Below are 25,139 nucleotides of genomic sequence, written 5' to 3' on the forward strand. Positions count from 1 at the left end.
AGTAATAATACAAAAAGTTAATTCTGCCAGACAGAATGTCACTTAAATCCACCAAAATGAACACTGAACCACCATTTATTGCCAGACCAGTGTTAAATAAAATCATTGAATGAACATAAAAACAAAGTAATTCCAAATTTCCTTAAATAAAAATAGTAGCAATTAGCAACAATACTACAGGAAGATAAACATTCATGGTATTTGCTATTTACATGCCATCATAACATGTCTAGCATGTAATATGTCTTCATGCTTGCACATTACATTTATGAGCTCATTACAATGGATATTAATGTGTAAATGTACTACAAAGCAAGCCACCATGATGTATATCAAATCTGTACGTTAGAAGAGCACCTCTACTAGTCACCCCTTTAGGAATGATGCTGCAGTGAACCCAGCCCAATCCACTGATTCCCCCCACAAAAAGTCAAATAAGAAAAGCCTACACCAACAAACCAAAAAAAAATCAACAAGCATATTAATAATTTTTCTCCTGTGATTTACTAGGCAGGGTTATGCATTTTGCAGTATTCCCAAAGGTGAATCAAACCAGAATAAACCTGGGTTTTCTTTATTACAGTAAGAACACCTGAGACTGCTTCACTGGTCCAAGTATAGTATTTTATTACAAAAACTGCTTCTTAAATTAACATGTCATTTCATTGAATCCCCTTAATTAGTACTTTTCATTGAAAAAAAAGCTAAGATTTCTTCTTAAAATAAATACTCCCCACCTCCAATAGAAAGTTCAAAAGGAAATTAAAAGAAAAAAATCCCCTCCTTTTTTTAAAGAACAGTGTGGTTTTCTGGCTTAGTTTTATCTCAGCTGAAACGGTGGATAAACACCTATTCTCGGAGAATAAGCATTAAACACCTTATAAAAATCCCCAACATAAAGTACATAATGTGTATGTATGTTCCTAAAGAGACTTCTGGTTAAGTAAGTGTAAACATCTGTTCTTGACTCTTGTTTGTTTGAATGCACTCCTATCAAGTAACGTTTGAAAAACTACATTTACTTAAATACCTGTCTGACACATAACTGTTTTGAAGTAACCGTTTCATTTTTTCTATGAAGTACCAGAACAGTTGAAGACACTGTTCTTCCCTACTGCAGTACAGATTATATTTAACAGTTCAGAACTTTACAGATCACAAGTTTTACATAAAAGAATAACCTAAATTGTGGAGTTAAACAATGAACACTGCTTAGCTGAAGCAGCAGCAAATTAAGTACTATATATAGACAGAGATTTCTGTTAAACTAATATTCAATTAAACTGTCCGATAGCCTAAGAGCTGTTTTACATGTGAACAAATTAAAACTGGGGGTTCATAGAAAGTGATTAGGCTTGCCATCACTTTAAAAAACATGCTTGTTTAACCAGAAAATAAAGATGGCAAGGACCAGTGCATTCAATCCAAGTTTATACCAACCTCTTTTGTTTTGTTACTTTACATGTACAAAGTACATTACATTACTTTTCAGTTTAGTAGTTACCAGGACCTTATTAGGCAAAATAATCTCAACCTGTAAAAACGTAAGACTGACTCTTCAGAAAATGATATGTAAGAGTAAGAATTTGAAAACCATCTTCAAGACATTTGACAGGACTTCTTTCACAGTCTCTAACCACTGAAGAAGGTCAAGCATAGCTGGTCTCAAGTCTTGATCTCTTAGTTTCTCTTACACAGACATCATTGAGTTGAAGGCAGTCTTTATTCTAAACTTCATAGATTTTGGTTCTTTTACCTTGTGCACCTCGTCAGTTACTAAAACAATTCTTCATTTCAAAGCCATTTTAGTATTCAAGCTGCCTTTTTAGTGCAGGTTCCTTGAAGATCCTGTAGATTTATCTTTGACCTAATAAAATAGCAAGGTAACTACATTAGATAGTTAAAATGTTACACTGCTTCTATGTTCCAGTTAGTCACATAATCATTACTGACTCTCCTGTACTTGTAAGAGGATCAAAACAGCAGATAAATACAATTTTTTCCATTTTTTACCTGTTGTGAATCATGTGGCTTTTGACTAGATGGCCTGCTGCAAGAGCGGCCATTAGTGACAATTCCCCTGCCATCACTGTAGCACAAACAATTTTAGCAAGCTGACGGGCATTTTCACCAGGGTTATCTTGGCTTGCACCTTGAACCCCTAACATCTGGAAAAAAATACAAGGTAGTATTATGCTATGAAATCTAAGTCAATTTATTATAAATAGTTGTTATTTAAGTAAGTATTTCTAAATTATATTCAATGCATCTCATTAATATTATTAAGACTTTAGTAAATGTCTTAAGCTTTAGAAACTGGATATATGAAAACAATTCTTTAGACATTTCTAACATTTTCATATAAAATACAGCAAGTTTCACGCAACCCCATTCCCTCAATATTGCTTGCATACCACACAAAAGCGACCTTTGATTTATGAAGATAAATTGCTTTCAACTTTGAGAACTATACCTGCAAACAGGCCTGCTGTGGGAGCAAGTTGGTGCCTCCACCAACAGTCCCGATTTCTATAGAAGGCATCGTGCAGCTGATGTAAAGGTCTTCGTTGGTGGAACCAGTTCTCTCCATCAAAGTGATGCAGTTGGAGCTGCCCACGTTCTGCGCAGCATCCTTCAGATCAAGGAGGAGAAACAACAATCCAGACACTTAAATCAGTGTTTGATTAAAAATTACTGAACTAAAGAAAATGTGAACTGGTGTAAAACAAACCTACCTGACCACAGGCAATGTAGATTGCTGTCACAATGTTTGCTGCATGTGCGTTGTAGCCACCTATGCTACCAGCCATCGCAGAACCCACCAAATTTTTGTTTATATTAACTTCAACTAGATCTTCTGTAGTTGTTTTCAACACCTGGACAAAGTGATAGATACACTTTTACTACCCATTTCCTCAGGCAGGAGTAGAAATACTCTATTTATGGTTATTCATGGCCCTCACCCCTTGTTTGCTTCAGTATGGAATTTGACTCAATCATTGTCCTGGATACCTTTTATTTTTGTTCCAAAGGAGACTTTCAAATGTAGGATGTCCAAGTAACAATGGAGAAGTCAGTGCAAAGAGTTTGGACTTGCACAGGCCTTTAAGAAAAGCTCACAGCTGGGTACTCAATTTCAAAGTCTCCCTTATATTCAGAATGGAACAAGCAAAATCATCTCGAATATCCCATTAATTTACCTTGACATGATTGTAACATTCCTGTCAAGTTGTTCCAGACACTAAACTCTTCCCAAATTTGTTTTGCATTCAAATATGGAGCCAGACTGAAAAGTTCCAACACAAACCACCATTCTACACAGGTAAATAAATACTATGAACAGTAACATAAAATTAAGTGGCACATTTATACTATAGTGACTGTATTTTGAAACTCCTGACTTTCATCACTTTTGAAACTCCTGACTTTCATAAGAGATTCATACTGAATTTAATATAAAAATTATCAAAGGTGGTCAAAAGAGATACTGTTGTTGAGCAAAATTTAAGATATTCCTGCACAGCGGGAACAGTATTTTCAGACATCTGCACCAAGTCTGCAGCACTGACAAAAACGTTACATTTATGTATTAAGAGTTCAATATAAGTAAATGTGGTGACATACAGGGCTGAGGTTTGAGGAAAACCTTCCCAAATTTAGCTAAAAATTATCAGTGCCCTGGAATGAAATCCCGAGGTTACAATAGATATTGCCAGTGACAACAATTTGAAAAACAGTAAACTACCCCAGAAGACATGAACTATGTCAATGTATAAATCCATTCTGCACACATTGTTAGAATCCTGCATCCAACTCTGTACCCAGAATTTTAGACATGGTAGAACTGTAAAAGATACAGAGGTAAGGATGTTCAAAGAATACTAGAAGTCTGTTTACTCATTTCTCACAGAGAAACTAGTACTTTTCAGTCTGAAAATGAGAATAGCTAGGAAGGTGGACAGGCTGTAGCAGAGCTGTAAAATCTTGAGCAGCTGAGTGAAGATAACAAGTATTAAGCATCTTTCCCAGTACATAACTGGGGCATCATCAAATGAAATCAAGACAAAGGTAGTTCTCACAAAAGGCGAAGCTGGACTGCAGAATACTGCCCAGAATACTAGTTCAAGAAGTTTATATAGTTTCCCAGAAGGGACTGGTCAAATCACTAAGGGAAAGGAAGCAAAAAAACCCCAAACCCTATCCAATATGCAATCACCCACTTATAAGATCTTAAACAAGTGCTGCAATGTAATGAATTCTTCCCTGGATATTGTCTCCCATGACTAGTGCTGACAACCAAGTCACAGGCAATGGATTTCATCTGACACAGAAGCCATCTTCTGAACTCAGCTGGAAGAGAATCTAAGACACTGTTGTAATGGAGGACAAGCTGGCCAGAGAATACAACTGGCACTGCTTATAAAGCAATACCCTTGGTCATGCAAGATGCCAAGACAGCTTTGGAGTAAGTAAACCACCTGATTATCTGTTTCCCTTGCAGTAGGAAGTACATAAATACTGAAGAGAAAGCCAGGTGCATGTGAGACAAAATATGAGTGAAAGCATTAAAAGACTGGTTTAATGACAGACAAAACACCACATGTAAACATCTGTCAAAATGTGGCATAATTATTCAGAGGTTAACCGTGAAAATCCCAATGCCTTCAACTAGATATGCATCATTAAACACATACACACTATTTCACACTAGCCACAATGAAAAGGGAAGAATCTACTAACTCAGAGAAATGGCTTATCCTACAGAAGTACCTGAAAACACGTATAAGAACTATCCTTACCTGGAAAACAACTTTCAGTTCATATTTAGGATGTAAAGTAAGCAGTTTTGCAAAATGAATGTATTTTTATAAACAAGAGAGCAGACACTTACTTCTCTAACAACCTTAGCTGGAATGACTGCTTCACAGACAACAGACTTTCCTCTTCCTTCTAACCAGTTTATAGCAGCAGGTTTTTTGTCTGTACAGTAGTTACCACTGATAGCTATAACTTGAAGGTCAGGAAACTCTTCGTTCAGCCTCGCCAGTGCTTTTTCAGTACCCTTGTTAGAGAGAGACAGGGAATAGGCTAGGTTTATCATTATGGGTGTAAAACAAGCTATTCAAGGACAGTGGAACAGTATTCAATCAGATAATCAGTTACAGTGGAAGAAAAGAACACAATATAATGAAGAAAAAGAAACAGAAGAGAAAAAACTCCAAATGATTACTATCTTTTTTCTAATCACTTTGGGAATTATAGTGGGGAATAATTGATTTTTCCCAGTATGTACAGACTCCCTGGATCCATTCTAGGTATATGACATTTGGTTACCATACTGAAGATACAACAGGAACTGTTGTAACTGTTCCATTACAGGCATGGAATGAATAAATTTTGGATGTAGTAGAAAGAGCTTCTCTACACTAAATCAGAAATCAGACTATAAAAATCAGACTAGAAAATCTGCTATATTTGGACTTGTCTATGATCAGATCCACTTTTATAATGGTTCTGACTGCCTATTCTATATGAAGTTTGAGTCTAACATTATTCATTTCCTACAGCATAAGGCATCCCAGCAATCTAAGGATCACATCTCAAGTTCTTCCCCATGTTAGTATAAAGACAAACAAGCAAAACTAGAGAACACCCCTCTGCCACCACTCTTAATTCTTTATTAACTAGGAAGTGATAAATTCAGTAACAGAATAATTATTGCTGGATAAAAACTTTGGCTCAAAGCAAGAGTGCTACCAGCTTAGCATTTCCTATTACCAAAAATACTTTCTTTAAATAATTATTAAAAATATAAAATAAAAAATTACTTTTTTCTTTCATCATTCTCTTCCTAGTTTTGTCTACACTTGACAAAATCAAACGTTTTCATTACTTTGTGCAAAGATCACTGTGTCTTGTCTTTCTGTCTTTCAGATGTCACAGGTTATTAGGCTATTTTTAAAAAGGAATACCCATTTTTAAAAAATACTTAAGGGGACTGGTCCTTACTTTTGAAATCATATTCATTCCCATTGCATCCCCTGTTCCAGACTGAAAACGGATATAAAGGTTACGACCAGCCAAACTGATGAGAAGTTTTTGTAGGCGGGCAAACCTGCAAAAAAAAAAACCTATTACTTACAATCCTCATGGGAATATTAGCTTTAAGTGGCAAAAAGACAGTAAATCTTTGCAAATTGCACTGCTAAATACAGAATCACAGATTCCTTTACAAATAATTTGGAAAAGAGCTGTAAAACCAACAAGTCCAGTCTTTGACAATCATCTTTTCAAAAGGACCACATCAACAAGTGCTACATCCAGTCATTTCTTGAACCCTTCCAGTTTCAAGATGGTGCTCTCTTGAATAAGTACTATAAAAATATTCACTGTAAAAGTGTTTACTGCCTTTTTATGTTTTCTATCCCTGAAATTCAAGAAATAAAATATCCTGAACTGCTAACATAAATTTAATTCATTTGTATTCCTTAAAACATCTCACTACCAGATATAAAGTAATAATGAGGCCTTTGGAAATTCTGATGTAAGTTTTATAGCAAGGCAAATAGCATGCTATCTTCAACAGTGCAAGCTGCACAAGTCACTCAAAACTTTAGAAATTACTGCATTTAAAAAGCAGCATGAGCTGATTCTGGCCAAAATACAGATGTATCTTTGACTGACACTTGTTAAGAAACACAACAGGTAAAATCTCTCCCTGAATCTTCCTAAAGCAAGAAGGTAATCATAAGTTTCTCTAAAAACTCTAGGGCTTGAAACAGACTTATTCTTACCACTGTTTTACATTTTTTTAGCATTTCAGTTCTAGCATTCATTTACCTTGTATTCTCTGAAACCTCACAGATTACTAATATTAATAATATCATCTGAAAGGCTTAAGACCAAACTTTGAGGGTTTTTTTTTGGCACAGTAACTACAGTTACAGTTACTCTGCCTAGTCAAAATCAAAATGAGTTTATAGGATTTTTAAAAAATGCTTAGGCAAATTAATATTATATTCATTATTATGCAATGTACATCTATTTGTTGTTAATACACAGTAGTTTACCATTATCAGTGAAAAATGTTTATTGGTAGCCTTGGCACACAGCCAGAGTGACTTCTGTCCTCTTAGATACTCACAACATTGGGACAGCCAAAACAGACGTAATATCCTCTATTGCAGTACTCAAAAAAAACCAACTGAGATCTTTCTACCATCCACAGAAGTTTTATGTCTGGAAATGAAGCTGGAACAGCCATCGTACTAACCTACTTGTGCTGTCAAAAGCTTCCTTCATTATTTTAAAACCTTCAGGGCTTTCAAGCCAGACTTTCACCTCTGCAGCCTGGCAAGCAGTGGGCAACCTTACAACAGGTCCTCGAGTCATCCCATCTGCCAGAATGCGGCTACTTGCTCCTCCACCAAGCTAAAAACCAAAGCAGAAGGGGGATAAAGTAAGATTACTGAAATTTTAGTTTTCAAGAAGTCAAAAATACGCATTATATAAACCTGAATATGTTTAGGTTTATATAATGCATATTTTTATTTAATGCATATTTTTATGCATTATATTTAAGTATGTTTATAATATAGGAAGTTTTCTAAGCTTTTTAAGTCATACAATACTTACACATATTGCTCTACATCCTCTGTTTGTGCTTGCTACAAGACACCCTTCTGTTGTTGCCATTGGCACCTGAAACTCTTTCTTATCCAAAACCAGTGGTCCTGCTACGCCTACGGGAATAGGCATATATCCAATCACGTTTTCACAGCAAGCTCCCATCACCTTACAGAAACCATACAAAACAATCACTCAGGTTACATTCCAGTGGTACAGTACAGCATGCTACATACAATGCCTATGATTACACCAAGGCATCTTTGTAAAACACCCACAAATTTACCCATAAAGCAACTCATTGCCACCTCAAAAAGTAAACAGCTACAGCTATCAACAGCTAACGCTGTTCAGCACTAGACAGATGTATTGAATCCAGATATAATAAATGTTATTTAAATAACCTTAAGTTTTAAAATTATTTAAAAATAATTTCCAATTTTAACTTGTGCTCAAGGTAAAATGATCATTCAGTTGAACTGTGGCTCGGTATTAGTAGAACTCTGCATTTCTTAGATAAGTCAGCTGCATACTTTGATAGGAAATATTTTTTGGATAACTTACAAAACTCACGCACCACCCTAGGTTTAAAAACATCAAGAGCAATTAAAGGTGGTGCCTCAGGTCTGCCTTTTCTTTTTCCTTCTACATCAGTTTTCACCATGCTTATTGTTAACTCACATACATGACTATGTATTTATTTCATAGAACCACAGACTTGTTTGGATTGGAAGAGACCATAAAGACCATCTAGTTAAAACGCCCCTGCCAAAAACAGGGACACCTTTCACTAGACCAGGTTGCTCAGAGCCCCATCCAGCCTGGCCTTAAACACTGCCAGGTTTGGGCCATCCACTCCTTCTCTGGGCAACCTGTTCCAGTGTCTCACCACACTCACAGTGAAGAATTTCTTCCTAACTTCTAAATCTGCCCTTCTTCAGCTTAAGGTTGTTTCCCCTTTTGTTTCCCCTTGTCTTTTCATTACACATCCTTGTCCATAAGTCCCTCTTCAGCTCTCTTGTAAGCCCCCTTCAGATACTGGAAAGTGCTTTAAGGTCTTCCCAAAGCTTCCTCTTCCAGGACAAAAAATCCCAACTCTGTTAGCCTGTCTTCACAGGCGAGATATTCCAACCCCCTGCTCAACTCAGTGTCCTCCTCTGGACTCGTTTCAACAGGTTCATGTTTTTCTTCTTCAAGTGTTTAGAAAATAGTTTTACAGTGAGTTCTGCTTAACTACTTTGTACTTACCAAAGAATAATTATAATTCCTATAAGGAAGATACTGCAAAGATGAAGGTTCAGGAAGTTTCTTAGATAACATCTGTCTGCGGATGGATACACCTCGCTCCTGGGTTTCCATCAGTGTTTCCAGTTTGTATGCAGGAATATGCTTAGCATTAACTAAGCTGATAACCTCAGCATCAGTAAGAAATTTTGCTCCTTCCTGTAAATATAAAGGGTGGAGAGAGAAAATAGAAACTTTCCTGGAGGAAATCTTTTTATATGTTTCTAAAATAAAAAGAGTAACAACTTTTTGTTGTTACTAAAGGGGTCAACTGCCAACATCAGGTTTTACAGCAGACCAACATATGATCAAAAACTTTCATGATCAGACACCCACTCACACATGTACATGATGAAGCTCCAAAGACTTGGTATGTTATGAATGACGAAGCTGATCCCTCCTCCCACCCTTCTCAACTGACTTGAGAAGTAACTCATTAAAGGCTTTTGTTTCAGTCATGACCTCCACACCCCCCCATGTTATTAAAGCCATGTAATTCCCTGAAGGATGATATTACAACCAATGGGATTATCTAAAAGCTGGGAAAAGAACTCTAACAATTATTAAATCAGATGTTGCCATAGAGGTTAAATAAAAAAATTATTTTTCCATACCTGTGCATTTCCAAGTATACGAACACATTCCTCAATAGAACGTGGTTCTTGAGGTAACTCAATCTCTTCCTCTTTTCCACTCAGATATGAAGAAGTTTCCACAGGGCTGGAATTGCCAACCACAAATGTAGCCTTGGTTGATGACTCTGCTAATACAGGTTTTATGACTTCAGCTGCACAAAGATAATAAAAATGAACTCTGGTTTACAAAATCCTGAAGTTTTGATACCAAATATAATATGCTACCGAAGATTGCACAATTTGTTCCAAACACTCATTTATGGGTCCAGACTTTAGAACTATAAAAATTACTTACCACTTTCATCTTTGGGAATGAAAGCTTCTTCTCCTGAGTTAGATTTCTGATTGTTTTTCAGAAGTCCGGTCTGCTTCCTGCAACAATTTTCAGGGACCTTTTTCTGTACCATCACAGGAGACATTATGGGATTCTTCAGTGAGAGGGTAGATTCAGTCTCCGCTTGCTCAAAGAAAATATACTTGACAGCAAGGAGAAGGGCTAATCCAAGCGTGATTACTTGCTCAATATCCATACTGGCCATTCTAAAAATGATCAAAAAATAAATGTAGAGTATATACAATTTGTTGCTTGTAACAGCATTCTGACATTTTTTGCTTCAGAAAGGGTAATAATTCCATCATCACATAGTTACAGAAATTCCAGTGAGAAGATATTTCTACCAGGACATCGAAGTATGCTAGGCTAGGGTGGAAAAATCATTCTTCATATTACTATCAACATGACAATCTTCAGATGTCATGAAAGAGTTAAACAAATCTGGCTAGAAAGCAGCCCCAGTAGGAAAAATGACCACAGAAGATTCACTGATAGCTACATCAAATTGATTTGACACCTGTCCCTTAACGACAAGACAAAGTTTAATTTATCATCCTCTACCAATTAGGACTACTATGATGCAAGATGAACTGCTAAGAAGGGACCAAAACCCCATACCTATACCAGGAAGTTCTGACTTCTCAGAACTAACATGAAACGACAGGTGACACTAACTTGAATTGAGCTGAAGGAAAAGCCATAATATAAAATGGGTTTTGCACCTTTTGCACTTAGGTGTGAACAGTCAGAAATTCTGTGTAAGTAATTACTCTAGCACAGTCTTAAAAATATTTCCCAGTACGCTGTGAAAGATGCTAGTGGGAAAAGACAATGTTTTGATGCATACAGGACAGCTAGCTCTTGATCATGTTCTTGACTACTTCAAGGGTTTGGACAAATAATGTAATATTGACATTTCTTCTGAAATGTCACCTCTGGTTCCAAGTCCTACAGTGGTCAGACCTGTAAGTCTGCAAGTCTTGTGATCTAGGACAACAAGCTTCTAGCTTAGCAGCAGCAGAAATATAGCACAATCACACTTCTATGAAGCCACCCACCGAGAAAGGTAGAACTGCCACAGTGAAACATTAGGTTCGATTCTCTTTGGTGCATTCTCATCCAATCCCACTGAATTTTCAACAGTACTGTTTTGAGCAGCTGGCTCCGCTATCCAACGACTGTGGGCATGAACGAGAACCAAACCCAGTGACTGTATCAAAAACACAAAACAAGTATTAATTTTTCAAATGTAATATAACCTACTAAGAATAAATATTGTCCTCTTTTTCTTTGGATTTTTATTTGTTTTTTTTTTCCCCCATGGTTCCCATGCCTCTAAAATCCAAAAGCTGATTTTCTACACCTCTAATTAATAGCCTTTTTGGCCTACTGTGACATTGCTGTATAGTAACTTTGGATGTGTCCCACCGACACTTTTTCTCTCACTCAAGAAATAAGCAAAGGAAGCTGAGGGTACTGCAGGGGTAAGAGGGAGTACATGAAAGAGCCCTGAGTGCTTGGCACAGAAATGGTATAGGCAGGAAAATGACAAGTGTAGATATAGGGGAAGTTAATTAAAAACTACAACTGTAAGTCCAACTAATGGGCTGCAGAATACAAGTCTATAGGAAACAAAAGCTTGATTTTTGCACCTTTTTTCACAGATTGAAAAAGAGCCACAAACCATAATCATTTTGACCCTCTGTGTCACAGGATTTGGTTTATTCTCTTCTTCTTCCAGAACACGAGCGAAATGACTAAGCTGCCATATAGGGCGCCCTTCACGACTCTCTCTTGAAAGCTGCAATAAAGTGGCAAAAATAGGTCATATATAGTACCTATTAGAACAATCAACAAATAAGATTCCACATTAAATTTTTATTTGATTATTGACAAATTACCAAGTTATAGTTAGACTTTCAATTGTGAAAAACCCTGGACAGACAATAAATTACAGTATCATCTGTTTAGTTTGCTTTAGATCACAACTAGTACTGAGTGTGACTCATTTACAGTGATATTTACACGTTACTGTCACCATTTACTTTGAAAGGAAGATGAACTTGCTGGCATGCAACTCCATGATGAAAAGTATAGCCCACAGAAGCATAGCACTGAATACTAAACTTGATGTCGTCTTGAAGCTAGTCTTACCTCTAACACCAAGGACACACAAGCTGGAAAGAAGGTCATGAAGACAAAGTAGTTGGCAAGAACAGACATACAGCCAAAGCAGCACATAATTTCAAGCTGTCGTACACCTAAATAAAAACACAGTTTTTATCTTTGAATATGCAATTAGCTATAGTTGAAGAAGTGCTGCTGGACTAAGAAAGAAATCATTAAACTGACATTGCAGATTACAGAAGGAAGTATCAAGATTAATTCAAAACAAGCATCTTAAGACCTACTCATTGTGCACTGGCTTATTCTAAGCACAATATGTATTTATGCATTGGCAGAAAAGTATTTAAGGTGTAACTCTAAATGAATACAAATGAAGTTCACCAAGATTTTTAACTTATAATGAAAGCTTGAAATTCCTTACTTATTTGAGCAAAAAAATTAGCCAACATTATGTACTGAACTCCCTTTTCAAATATGGGATGTTCAGGCAAGAAGTAACAGTATACACCCCGCTTACTTCTTCACAAGTATCCAGAAAAAGCCATGCTAGCCATGTAGCACATGCATTACACAATTGCCTTAGTAAGGATGAAAGAGCTAACAGTATAAATTCTTTAAAAAAACTATACACCATACCAAAATGAGCTTTTGTCCCTAAGATATTACGAAGAAAACAGCTTATTAATACACAATACCCTAAAAGAACCAAAATTATTTGACGAGCAAGTGCTCTTCAAATAAGAAGATGCTGTTAAGGTATGCAATGTAGTTGAAAAAAACCCAAACCAAATCTTATGAAAGCAGCTGCATGGAAGTTCATTCCTACTACACAATGCTCAAGGAAAGCCATTACTAGTATTTCAAACTTTGGTTTAACATGTATATATTATTCATATTTGCAAGAAACCAGTAAAATAAGCTAATTATTTATTAAGATAAATAAATAGATTAAGTCACTCCATGCTCACGGGTAACACATATTATTTGAAACTCTCCATATCCTAATGTCTCTCAAAAAGCCTTTTTAAACTGGAAATATTTAGACCCTTAGACTATATGGCTCACCTGACATGGTACCAACACCGATTACAAGACACTCCACAAGTGCATCCAGGGTAAACGTAGGGCCTAATATTGCCATCCCACGTGAAATATTTTCTCTTACTTCATCCTAGAAAGAAAAATTTCTGTCCATTAACATGAAGACAAAAACCAAATTAAGTTAGACATAACATGACTAGTAAACAGAGTAGTATAATGGTGGTAAGGCCTTCCAAAACATTTATTGAAAATGAACTATTATGAGAAAGCATACAGAGAATCTATTCTATTTCGTCTAAGTTACTATACTTTCACAGTCTATTGACACAAAATTATTTCATTTTGATTAATTTCTCTACCTTTGCCTCATCAGTATTCTAAGCCTCTACAACACTGATGGGCAGAGACACTAATTACAGTAAATTCAAAAGAACACCACTTCTAAATCTGAAGACATGAAACACAAGGCACTTGTGTCATGGCATTGCAAAATTTCTTACAATCACATATCTGTACTCCAACTACTATTACTTTAGTATTTTATATTTAACTCTGTAGACTCAGCTGACAGAAAAGAGGTCACAAAAGGCACTAAAGCTTTCTGCTGGGGAAAAAAGGATTTCCTCCAGAAAGCAGGCATGATAAACTCTAGAGAGTTTGCTACTGTTTTCCTGGTGATTGTATTTTTGGGACAGCAGAGGGAAAAAAAACTGTAGAAGAAACCTATTTGTAAAATATTGTCTTAAAAATTAGTAAAAAATTCTGTACTAGATATTATCTATCTGTTCTATATTATATTATCTATAAAATAATATAGAACACATTTTATTGCATATATAGAAATTGTACATTGTAATACACACCAAATTAAAACATAACATGTTATGTTCTGTCACAATTAGTACGTGCAAATGCCACGTACAGTGCTTTGTAAGCACAAAGTAGTCCCACTAAATATACTTTTATTTCAGAATTTGGACTATTAGGAAACAAACATTATGAGGTACGACAAGCAAGATGTCCTGTCAATCTCTCCTATTGTGTTGTGTGAAATCTATTAGAGCATGGGTGTTCTTGTCTGCACACATGCTACATTCGTTCTGCTAACATTTGGCCTAAAAATATGGTTTAAGTAGTAACAATGTAACATTGGATTGGATGTGTTTTTAGATACCTTTCCTGAGTCCTAGAAATTAACTTTTTCCTGTCAGTAACCATTTTAAGGAAGACTTTGTCTAGGAACTCAAGCCTCCTTGGAAGAGCTGTAAGCATTGCTGGTTAAAGTTCCAATTTAATGAAATCATGCTCATACATACAATTAACAATGCACATGGCTGTGCACACTAGTTTTACTATATTACTCTTCACTTGAACACTGATCTGGCTTGAAGACAAGAAAACACAGAATCTGCATAGAATCTGATCCGTTTGTTATTTATGTATCCCCAAGACATTATTTGCCTCTGTATCTCTCCACTTGGATTACTCATACAATTATAAAATGGCTTGTCTTGAAATGGACTTTAAAGCTCACCTAGGTTCTAATCACCTGCCATGGGACAATGTTCTATTCTGAATATTAAATTCAAAATCTGCACTGCAAGACAAACAAACAAAAATCCCAAAGTAAAAGCACCAACCAATCAAAAAATCCTCAAAAATAACTCTCCTGACCTGTGAGTTGGAACTGAGTGCAAATTTGGCTAATGCACTTGCTCTTGACAAATCAATCAGAAGCAGGAAGAATGGTAAAGCTTCACTGAAAAAAAGAGGCATATGTTAAAATTCAAGGTTTATGGTACAGGAAAAAAAATGTAAGCATGAAATCCAGAATAACAATTCATAACTTACTTTAAACCTGTCAGTTCTTTATCCAAGAAGTGAATTACCACTGTACTAAAAACAAAACTTGAGAAGATTGTGAAGAGGCCAGCAATACCTTAAAAAACCAAGAGAATAGGAAATTTTTTGTTTATATATACTGAAAGAGGAAAAGAAAAAAAAAAAAGACCAACAAAATTCCCCCACTTTTAAATGAATCATGACAATGAATGATAATTCCTGTCTCAGTGCATTAACAGCAGTTGAGATACAAACTGAAGTAGACGCTATTTTTATAGATATCAAAATCTAAAATTTGTAATGCATCAAAGTAAGACTCAAAATTAAAAGCCATAAATCTTAATTTATTTTAAGTAAAATTAAAACTGGCTTAAACAGCTCTACAATTTTAAGTATTTCACATAATAAACAGTTATTTCAAGAATGACATTTTCAGTGTTTATATAATCCTACACTATCTTTCACTAAAAAAAAAAAACCCAGTACTTTGATACAAGCAAAACATTTTTTCTGCTATCCGGAAAATAATTTAAATAATGCTATTGTGAACATAAGGGTTAAAAGATTAGTATTTATTACCAATTTAGGTAAACCACTTCCTTTATAATTAAAACGCATCCAGAAAATACAAAAATCAGATACAATACCTAAAATGTATTTTGATCCAAGCTGCCTTAGGTTCTGAAACTGGAAATATATATAAAGAATTGCTATGCAGCGTGTGATTGTCAGGATGATGATATCACTGCTCAGAACATCCTGTATGAAATACAAAGCAATTTAGTTAGCTTTTACACTATGCAAAGTCCATTGTGAAATGTTAAGTCCATTGTGAAGCTGCATTAAAAGTGAAGGTCCAGAATAAAGTAAGTATCACTGCTAGTCTTGCCTTAAAAACTAAAAAATACTAAAATACTAAAATGCTTGGTCATTAGTGCATCACTGTTCGCATATAGCTTCAATATCCAAAATAAGAAAAGAAGGCCATGAAGAAGCTTCTGCATGGCTACTTTACTCCTAATACATCACAGCTTGAACATATTCTATAGAAAACCGTGGATCTACTGATTAACACCAAACACTATAAAATTATTTTAAATCCTTACTTCTTCAAGTTTGGGGCACTCATAATTCCAGCCACAGATCTTATCATTCCCAGTGAACATCTTCATAGACATCATGCAGATAGTGAGAGTCACTGTTCCCACAATGACTTCCCATGGATGAGAGGCTACAAAAAGGCCATGCATTCGGAAGAGTCTGGACAGCATTTTCAAGGCTGTTTTTCTATACTTAGCAAACCTGCAGCAAAGGAATACTTCATATAAGTACAAGATTCAGTGAAAAAAGACACAGCTCTACACTTTCCTTCATGACATCCTTCAGGAAATAAAAGCAAAACCATTTAAGGCAGAGATGAGCAAAGAAACTAATCTTTACCTTTCCTTCAATCTTCCATGTAAAACACATCTATTTCTAATATTCCAAAATACAGTATGATCTGCTCCTGTCTTTTCAACCTTTTTTGTTGTACTAGCCATCTTCCTGGTTTCTTCACAGTCTCTGCCACTGGGATTAGGTCATCCATTAGAGTATGGTGCTAATAATACCAAGGTTGAGGATTCAAGCCCAATATAGGCCATTCATTTAACAGCTGAACTCAACGACTTTTGTGGGTCCTTTCAAATCGGAAGATTCTGTGATTCTAACAGTAAGGCCTCACTACTCTCACAAGATCTCTCAAAATCTTCCTATCATACAATTTTGATATTGCCTTGACCCAAAATTCTTGATTTTACCATCTAGGTAAGCACTCAGCAAATTCCATTATTTCTCTGTACTCATTCTTCCTGTCAAAAATACTGATGAGCTATAAACATTATCAATTAACCATTTCTGGTAATACTCAACAGCAGGAATTGCAATGTTACGTTTCTGACTGTCTTCTCTACTTTCTGTTCAGTATTACTCTGTGATAAAAATTAATTACAATACAAAAATATTCCTTCTTCATCTAAAGCATGCAAGTCCTCATATAACAGTATTGTGGCAGTTCTCTTCCACTCTTTACTATTCTCTGGTTACGGGTGCATTTCATCATCCCTCTGCTTCCAACAGATAACAAACATTTACCAGCTGTCTTTCACATAACTAACAACATGAATGTTCAACACGTCCTTCAGACCACATCCTGGTCTATCTGCTCAGTGTTATTTCTTTATGCAAGTCTCCCAAAGATCTTGACTTATGGCATAGAAATAAACTGCCATAAAATTCTCAAATTACATTAGTAACTGGACTTTCCTCACTGCACAAAAACAACAGCTTACAAAAGTGTACTGTAAAGTACAAAATGCTTAATAGACTGGCTAACAGGGACAATCTGCAATTTACATGTACCAATCTAGTACTGCAAGGTTTCCATGGAGGCCTGAGGGCTCTACATATATACCATCACCTCAAAGTGGATAAAAAAATCTGTTTGTGCTGTCCTAAATGCAACAATCCATCCACAGGACTTTTTTTGTATTGGATAAAAATACATAAAATACAAAAATACATTTTGTCCAAAATACTGGACAAAAAATTGTATTGCTTCTTTTGCTTGGACATCAAAAATGAAGCCAATATTGAATGGAGAAAATAACAGACAGGCAAATCTATCTGCACTTAGGTATTTTTGTTAGGTATTTTCCTGAAAATACCAGAATCAACTTTGTTTCCAATACCAATCTGAATCACATGAGCACCAACAGCAATTATTCATTTTTCTTTATGCTTCCACAGTGAAGGTGTGGCAGGATGTTTGTGGCTCATGGAGCCACACTGGGAAAATAATTGAGAAGACTGCCTTCTTTAAGAAAAAATTATTTCATTTCCTGACTGAATGCTTCTTAAAAATAAAATTAAAAACTAACCCACTCATTTTAAAGCTGATTATTATCCCTTCTTTATCCCTATATCATATACTCTTCATTCTGTTCTGTAAATTTATGTTATTGCAAAGCTGTTCCACTCTGGTATTATCATTTTTCCTCAGCACAATGGAAGGCATGTTTTAATTCGGAATACTAAAATAAAACCCAGCCAGAAGAATACCTGCGCTGAAGATGTTGAAACAACACAAAACATAGAAAAGGCATCACAACATCCTCTGAAAACACAAATAATTTTGACTACTCTATTTCAGGAAAATCCTAACTAGCAGTTACTACATGACTTTATAGAGTTCTACCAGTCCTGAACCTAGTAATACTGCTAATACAATTACTTCAACAAGTTGGAATGACTATCTGACAATCAAAAAACAATTAGGATGGCTAGAAATACTTCATAATCTTTTATTGAGAAATTGTTTTTCCCATTTCTAAGCAAAAATGGTAAAAGTAAAATGGCTTCACATAATTAATTGGGGGGAATGCATTAATTAATTAATTAAAATAATGATCCAGAGTATCTTACTTGTATTATTAACTGCTGCTATCCTGAAATACAGGATGCCTCATCACTTATCTTGGGGTTAACTAAGTGATACTAAGTCCTAAGGTAAAAGGATTCTTTAAAGTTTTTACATTGATTTAACCTGCCCAAAGCGCAGGATGCTTTCTACTATGCAATTGACTTTTCTAGAAAATATTAATGATTTCACACACTGATTCTGCATTACAGTGTGGTAAAAAAAGTTCAGTGCATAACGTCAGCTGATATTTCTGTTTAAAATATTTATGCACACACACTGATAGCTTGGAATTAGCAAGACATAACATTAAATATAAAGCTAAAATTTAACATCTATGTAATTCTATTGAGTTTCAAAATGGTGGTTCAATAGGGATGCTTTATAAATCCTGTTTGCCTTGTTTTCAATCAAAAATTCAATCAAAATTTCAATCAAAAATTTCTACGAGACTAGAAAATAAAGCAATCCATTTTGGGAATAAAAACAGAAAGCAAAATATGAACAAACTCCAAATGTGACCCCGTCAAAAATTAGTCAGAGTGTAAAAAGCAAACTAGACCGGTTGTATGTAATGGTTTAGAGCAATTACCACCCACGTAACAGTACGACTTGCCTCCTAAATTTTTAAGGTTTGTTACACAGCTCTCACTAACCTCAGAGCAATCCTCTGCAATACCATCTATTCGATCAGCACTAATTTCCCATCTCCTGCTATCTGACTCAGCAGTACCTACAGGAATGAAACGGCAGTAACAGCCGAGGGAAAACCTGTGCGGAGCTCACCCGGAACGAACACGACAGCACAGAGACACTGCTAGAGAAGCATTTTTTTTAGAAGAGGGGAGAGCCAGCCCCTCGCAGGCCCATCGCTGCAGCCCCTGCGCCAAACGCGGGCAGCCCGACGGCGTCAGGGACGTAACGGGTCAGCGACACGGGCATCCCCCGCACGCCACCCAGGCCGGCGCTGAAGCGTAGCGGCCGCCACTCCCTACGTGTGGCTATAGCGACACCGCCTTTCCGAACAGGCACTCGGGGCCCGGAGGCGGCGCCCGCCCGCCGGGCACGGCGGACGCGTGTTGCCAGCCCCACGTGTCCCCCCCCACTTAGCCCCGCCGGTCGCCGGTCCCCGCTCACCGCCGCGCTCCCCGCTCCGTCCAGCCGCGCTCCCCGCTCCGTCCAGCCGCGCCCCGGACTGCACGGCCTGCCCTGCTCCCTCCCGCCAGCCCCGCGCCGCGTCCCGCCCCGCCCCGCCGCGCAAGGACACGCTGGCGCCGCCATCGCCCGATCGCGCGGCCAATGGCGAGCGCGCGGCACGCCCCGCCCGCGCGCGTCACCCGCCGAGCGGCCGCGGCAACAGCCCGGCGAGCGCCGGGCGGCCCCACGCGCCATCAGGAGCGGCGAACACGCCATCGCGCCATGGGCCGCCCGCCAATGGGGCGCCGCGCTCCCCGCCCCGCGCCCCCTGATTGGGTGGCTTGGGGTGCGCCGCAGCCACCTCCCGGGCCCGCCCCGGGCGGCGCTCAGGGCGCGCCCCGCCGCCGCCCCGCTCGGGCTGGGGCCGGGGCCAGCTCCCCTGAGCGCCTGTGATATCGCTCGGTGATACCGCGCTTTGCCGAGGCATTAAAAGCGTGGACATTCGCAGCTCCTGCTTGTGGGAAGCAGGGGTGCCCATGACCCCCTGGGGAAGCGGTGGGAGGAAGGCAAAGTAATATATTTGTGGCTTTCGGCCAGAGAGGAAGTTGAGTTTCTGGTTCATGAAGCATAGGAAGCTCTGAGAGACCCACCAGGACGTGTTCGTGTGTAATCTGTGCTAGGTGACCTTTAGATGGTTTCCAGAGGTCCCTTTGTTATAAATAAGAAGCTTGACTAGGCCAATATTCAAGCAGCAATCAATTTATTAATTAATGTGGTAAAGTATGAGCAAAACAGTGCTGGGTACAGTGGGGGAAGTTTTCCCTCCAACTGCACAACGATGGTTGGGGCATACAGATATTTATAGGGGTGCACATAAGCTTTTCTCAGCAGTTTCTATTCCCGATTTTTACGTCACAATTCTATACGCTATTGTGAGTTAGTTTTTCTCAGGATGTACTCCAGAAAGGAGTATTCACAGATGGTGGGGTCCGACTTCAAAATAAAAAAGAGGTCTTCCAGCTGGTGTGGTCCAGACTTCAGATATGGGCCCACCTTTTAATTGCAAGGACTATAAATCTCGTAACAGTGATGTCCAGCTTCCCTTGGTCAAAACTATCTATCCTTGGGTTGATGTTCATCTTCCTTTCTCAAGCTGCTTTTTACTGTTTCACTAAGGTGTTGAGATAAGCATATTTCCTTTATATAGATTCTAAACTTATATTTTGAAAGCTCCTTACTACAAGCAATATTCTAAAATTATACTTCAAAAGGTTATTATTGTAAAGCTGTTTAATGCTTAGCTATGTGCAGAAAGTTCCTGTCAAATAGCAACATCCTTAAAGCTTTAATTCAGATGCTATAAAAGTTAATTGCAAACAAAGGATAAGTTCAAAGGCCTTCTTCCATGCTTTACTCCCTCAGTTATTTTTTTGGAATTCATCCTTTAATTGTCCCATGATCAGTTTCCATACATATCACAATCACAAGCACACACGCTGCCTGTATGTACCTGACACGAAATACAGCTTTGTATCTCACACTGGTGCTGTGGAAAAAGTGTGAGGTGGTTTGGCGGGGGTCTGGTTTGTGCAGCCCTCGGAGTTCCCAGGGGGACCTCTCCGTCTCGTCTGGGGACAAGGGGGACTTGGGGTTTCTGTACGATATGGGGCCTTCCCCCCCCCGCCCCGGGATGGTATGCTGGGAGACGGATCCATCTCGGGAGTGGCAGCTCCCGGCCAGCCGGTCCCGAGTCCAGGGGGCGGAGCGCCGCGGGCCTCTGGGGGCTCGGGGAGTCAGCCGGGCGTCCCCACCCCGTCCTGCCCTGCACAGGCTGCGGGGCGGGGGGGGGGTACCGCTCTCCCTTTGCGCCTTCCCGGCGCTTGGGAGCCTCTGGGCCAGCCTCCACCTCTGCTTGAGTCTGGTTCGGTGACAACTTTTTGTCCCAAATGCGGCGTTTCCACGAAGTTCCCCCTGAGCGCGGCAGGGGCAGGCTCACCCGCCTCCAGGTCAGGCTCGTCGGCGGGAGAGGGGGAGCTGGCCCTGCGCAGCCGTGCGGGCACGCGCAGTCGGTGGAAGCAGCTGGGGGCGGGGCATCGGTCAGTGCTCCGGCAGGCCCCGCTCCGCCGGGCGGGCAGCCTGCCCCGCTCCACTCGGCAGGGGCGGTGCCCGCTGGAGCGTCTCGCGTCCCGGGTCAGACGCTCCTCAGGGCTGTGCCGGATTCCCTTGTGCCGCCCCGCAATGACGTGGCTCGGCGGGCCGTGCCTCTCTCGGCGCCGCGCCCCTCCCCTGTGTCGGGAGAGGGGAGCCCCGTGCCAGTCTCGTTCCGGTCCGCATAGGGCTTGCGAGCCGTTCCGGAACCTGCGTCCGCCGCGGCGCCCTCTGCCGGGGCTGCCGCGCGACAGGGCGCTGAAGTGTTTACCTTTCGCGCGACTGCTGACACGGCCGGCGGGAGGCCGGTGGCTTCTCGTAGCCGTGGCCCCTCCTTATCACCTTTGTGGATGCTCCCCTCATTCCCGGTGAACGTGCGTCCGAAGGAACCCGGGCATTTCTGGTGGGAAGCGAAAGCTAAATCAGACGAGATGTGTTGTTGTAGTGTGCTTTCAATTTAATTTGTATTGTTCAGCCCCATTTTGTTGTTTGAAACTAGGTGGTTCAGTCCTGGTTTCCCCCTTCCCAGTTAGTTCCTTCCCTGTCTGGGAGCGTTGCCAATTACTTGTCTCCACCCCTGTTTCCCCGGTGATAAGTTTAAGTTGATACATTTTCCCCTCCTCCTGGGCCCTGTCCTTCACCCAAAACCCCACCCTTTCTTCCAGAAGATTCTCCTTTCCCCGAAGGGTGATTGGACAGGGACTCAGAGTCCCTCCCCATCTTGCTTACCATTGGTTGCTTGTCATGTCGGTCAATAGCAATTCCCCTCCTTAGTTTTTCCTCATTGGTTAATGTAATGTATCCATGTGTGTGTGCCACCCCCTTTATATACCCTTGCATTTCGTTTCTCTTTGTCTTCCCCCTGTGGACTCCCCTAGAGACAAATAAAGGCTCTGGACTGCACCACTTGGAGAAGACCCTCTTTTCCTTAATACTTCGTCTCTTTCGCCGCCCCCAACCGCTGATCCTTCCTGACGAAGGCGCTACCTGGACGTCCCAGACGCATCTGGGTAGTGCACCCCGCTGCTAGCTGCTGAAGTGCCTATGGCTAGCCAGTGCCGCCTCCTCCCCCGCGCCTGAGGGGGAGTAGAGGGGTTTTTGGGACAGCAGCGCGGCAATGTGTGAGCCTGCCTCTTTGCGGCGTCCGGGGGATCGCAGAGGGGGCTCCTCTGGCTCTGCTGATGCCGCAGGGCGCTCAGGGGCAAGTGGTGTTGAGCTGGTTCCCAGTCAGGCATCTGCTCTTGTCCCTGTGGGGCCCACGGGACAGGACACGGCAGGTGCTGCAGCTTTGCCAGGGGGTCCTTAGGCTTTCCCTAAGGGGTGTTACTCATAACGCCCATCAACCTATTTCATATAAACTGGAGAAGGAAGTCTGTGATGCGGATCAGCAGGTGTGGATGTCTGCACCGCAGCAACAGTTATTTTAGAATCTTATCAAATACCCAAGGTTCCCCTGGATGCCTTTGGTCCCTTGGGTGGGTGCCGCGCTGCTGTCCTAAAATCCTCTACTCCCCCAGCCGTGGGGAGGAGGCGGCAACAGCTAGCCGGAGGCACTTCAGCAGCTAGCAGCGGGGGGCACTACCCAGATGCGTCTGGGACGTCCGGGCAGCGCCTTCGTCAGGAAGGATCAGCGGTTGGGGGCGGCGAAAGAGACGAAGTATTAAGGAAAAGAGGGTCTTCTCCAAGTGGTGCAGTCCAGAGCCTTTATTTGTCTCTAGGGGAGTCCACAGGGGGAAGACAAAGAGAAACGAAATGCAAGGGTATATAAAGGGGGTGGCACACACACACACACGGATACATTACATTAACCAATGAGGGGAAACCAAGGAGGGGAATTGTGGATAATTGACACGATAAACAATCAATGGCAAGCAAGATGGGGAGGGACTCTGAGTCCCTGTCCAATCATACTTCGGGGAAGGGAGAATCTTCTGGAAGAAGGAGAGGGGTTTTGGGTGAAGGACAGGGCCCAGGAGGAGGGGAAAATGTATCAACTTAAACTTATCACCGAGGAAACAGGGGTGGAGACAAGTAATTGGCAACGCTCCCAGACAGGGAAGGGACCAACTGGGAAGGGGGAAACCAGGACTGAACCATTGAACACTGAATAACAAAATGGGGCTGAACAATATAAATGGGAATTGAAAGCACACTACAACAGGTGGAGGCATGACTGCTCTCCTGATGGGGAGGTCTAGTGCCACCCTTCAGTGCATCATGGTGCACCTGGGGCTCATTGATGCAGATTTCACAGGGCAGATTTGTGCCATGGTCTCCACACCACCCCCCCCAATCATGATCCCGAAAGGGACATGAATTGCTCAACTTGTGCCTTTTAAGTTCTCTGTTCACAGGATGGCTGACCAGTCGCGTGGTGCGGGTGGCTTTGGATCCACTGGGCCGCCTCAAGTTCATTGGACCGCTGTCCTGACCAAAGACCGTCCCAAGATGCTGGGTACCCTGTCCATCCCTGCTGCAATGCCATTGGAGATCCGCCTCCGCAGGCTTCTTGACAGCAGTGCTGACGTCACAGTTGTCTCCCTTGCTGCCTGGCCGCCGGAGTGGCCCCTGAATCTGGTGGAGATGCCTGTTGTGGGACTGGGAAGGACAGCACAGTACTACGTGATCCAGCGGCCCGTGCTGGTTGCGAACCCGGAGGGACAGACGGCCTGGATTAGGCCTCATGTTACTTCTACTCCTGCTAACCTCTGGAGGAGGGATGTTCTGTCCGCCTGGGAGGTGCGCATCAGGACGGGTTTTTGATGGGGGCCACTGCAATGAAGGGCACAGAGTGTCCTATGCCTCCTGTACTGTGGCTGGTGGACAAGCCTCTCTGAGTGAACCCTCAGTGGCCCCTCCCTCAAGATAAATTGGTCACCCTTCAGAATCTGGTGCAGGAGCAGTTGGACCAGGGTCATCTGGAGCCTTCTACCAGTCCCTGGAACACTCCTGTCTTCTGCATCAAAAAGAAGTCTGGGAAATGGAGGTTGTTGCAAGACCTCCGAAAGGCCAATGCTGTGATGGAAAGCATGAGAACATTGCAGGCGGGCATGCCATCATGTACCATGCTTCCCACAGACTGGCCGGTCCTCATTGTGGATCTGAAGGAATGCTTCTTTACGATTCCGTTGCATCCTGACGACAGGCTGAAATTTGCCTTCTTGGTGCCAGCAATTAACAACGCTGAGCCCACACAGAGATATCAATGGAGGACTCTTCCCCAGGGCATGCGGAATTCCCCAGCCATATGCCAATGGTATGTGGCCCGTGCCTTGTCTGGAGTTTGCGAGCAGTTTCCTGATACCCGTCTGTATCATTATATAGACAACATTTTGGTGGCTGCGTCCACCCAGGATGAGCTGCTGAGGATATAGCCTCAGTTGCTCGATGCCTTGGATGCTCATAGACTGCAGGTGGCTCCAGAAAAGGTTCAGCAACAACTGCCTTGGAAGTATTTGGGGGTCAGAATTCTGGAACGGACATCCGTCACCAGGAGGTGCAATTTGTG

General features: G+C 40.8%; 2 protein-coding genes across 5 annotated transcripts; both read right to left on the reverse strand.

The window, feature by feature from the left end:
* Positions 1-59: 59 nt before the first annotated feature.
* HMGCR (3-hydroxy-3-methylglutaryl-CoA reductase) lies at positions 60-19,547 on the reverse strand. 3 transcript variants are annotated; one of them, XM_038124919.1, is made up of 20 exons: positions 19,484-19,547; positions 15,996-16,191; positions 15,537-15,648; positions 14,899-14,986; positions 14,722-14,806; positions 13,072-13,177; positions 12,034-12,140; positions 11,564-11,680; positions 10,938-11,089; positions 9,841-10,085; positions 9,525-9,697; positions 8,875-9,069; positions 7,636-7,794; positions 7,274-7,431; positions 6,010-6,115; positions 4,892-5,062; positions 2,736-2,876; positions 2,474-2,632; positions 2,014-2,168; positions 60-1,867 (listed from the first exon to the last, which is right to left on the reverse strand). In XM_038124919.1, the coding sequence occupies exons 2-20, from the start codon at positions 16,158-16,160 to the stop codon at positions 1,813-1,815; spliced, it is 2,649 nt and encodes an 882-aa protein (XP_037980847.1). In that variant the 5' UTR covers positions 16,161-16,191; positions 19,484-19,547; the 3' UTR covers positions 60-1,812. The 3 variants fall into 3 exon arrangements, with proteins under 3 accessions (XP_037980847.1, XP_037980848.1, XP_037980846.1); XM_038124920.1 differs by lacking the exon at positions 19,484-19,547 and adding an exon at positions 19,133-19,449; XM_038124918.1 differs by lacking the exon at positions 19,484-19,547 and adding an exon at positions 19,003-19,097.
* Positions 19,548-20,897: 1,350 nt separating this feature from the next.
* LOC119696108 lies at positions 20,898-23,198 on the reverse strand. 2 transcript variants are annotated; one of them, XM_038125678.1, is made up of 3 exons: positions 22,361-23,198; positions 21,903-22,031; positions 20,898-21,769 (listed from the first exon to the last, which is right to left on the reverse strand). In XM_038125678.1, the coding sequence occupies exons 2-3, from the start codon at positions 21,992-21,994 to the stop codon at positions 21,277-21,279; spliced, it is 585 nt and encodes a 194-aa protein (XP_037981606.1). In that variant the 5' UTR covers positions 21,995-22,031; positions 22,361-23,198; the 3' UTR covers positions 20,898-21,276. The 2 variants fall into 2 exon arrangements, with proteins under 2 accessions (XP_037981606.1, XP_037981605.1); XM_038125677.1 differs by having other exon boundaries at positions 21,903-22,048.
* Between the last annotated feature and the right edge of the window lie 1,941 nt (positions 23,199-25,139).

This window comes from Motacilla alba, chromosome Z (assembly GCF_015832195.1).
Source record: "Motacilla alba alba isolate MOTALB_02 chromosome Z, Motacilla_alba_V1.0_pri, whole genome shotgun sequence".
Classification (NCBI taxonomy): domain Eukaryota; kingdom Metazoa; phylum Chordata; class Aves; order Passeriformes; family Motacillidae; genus Motacilla; species Motacilla alba.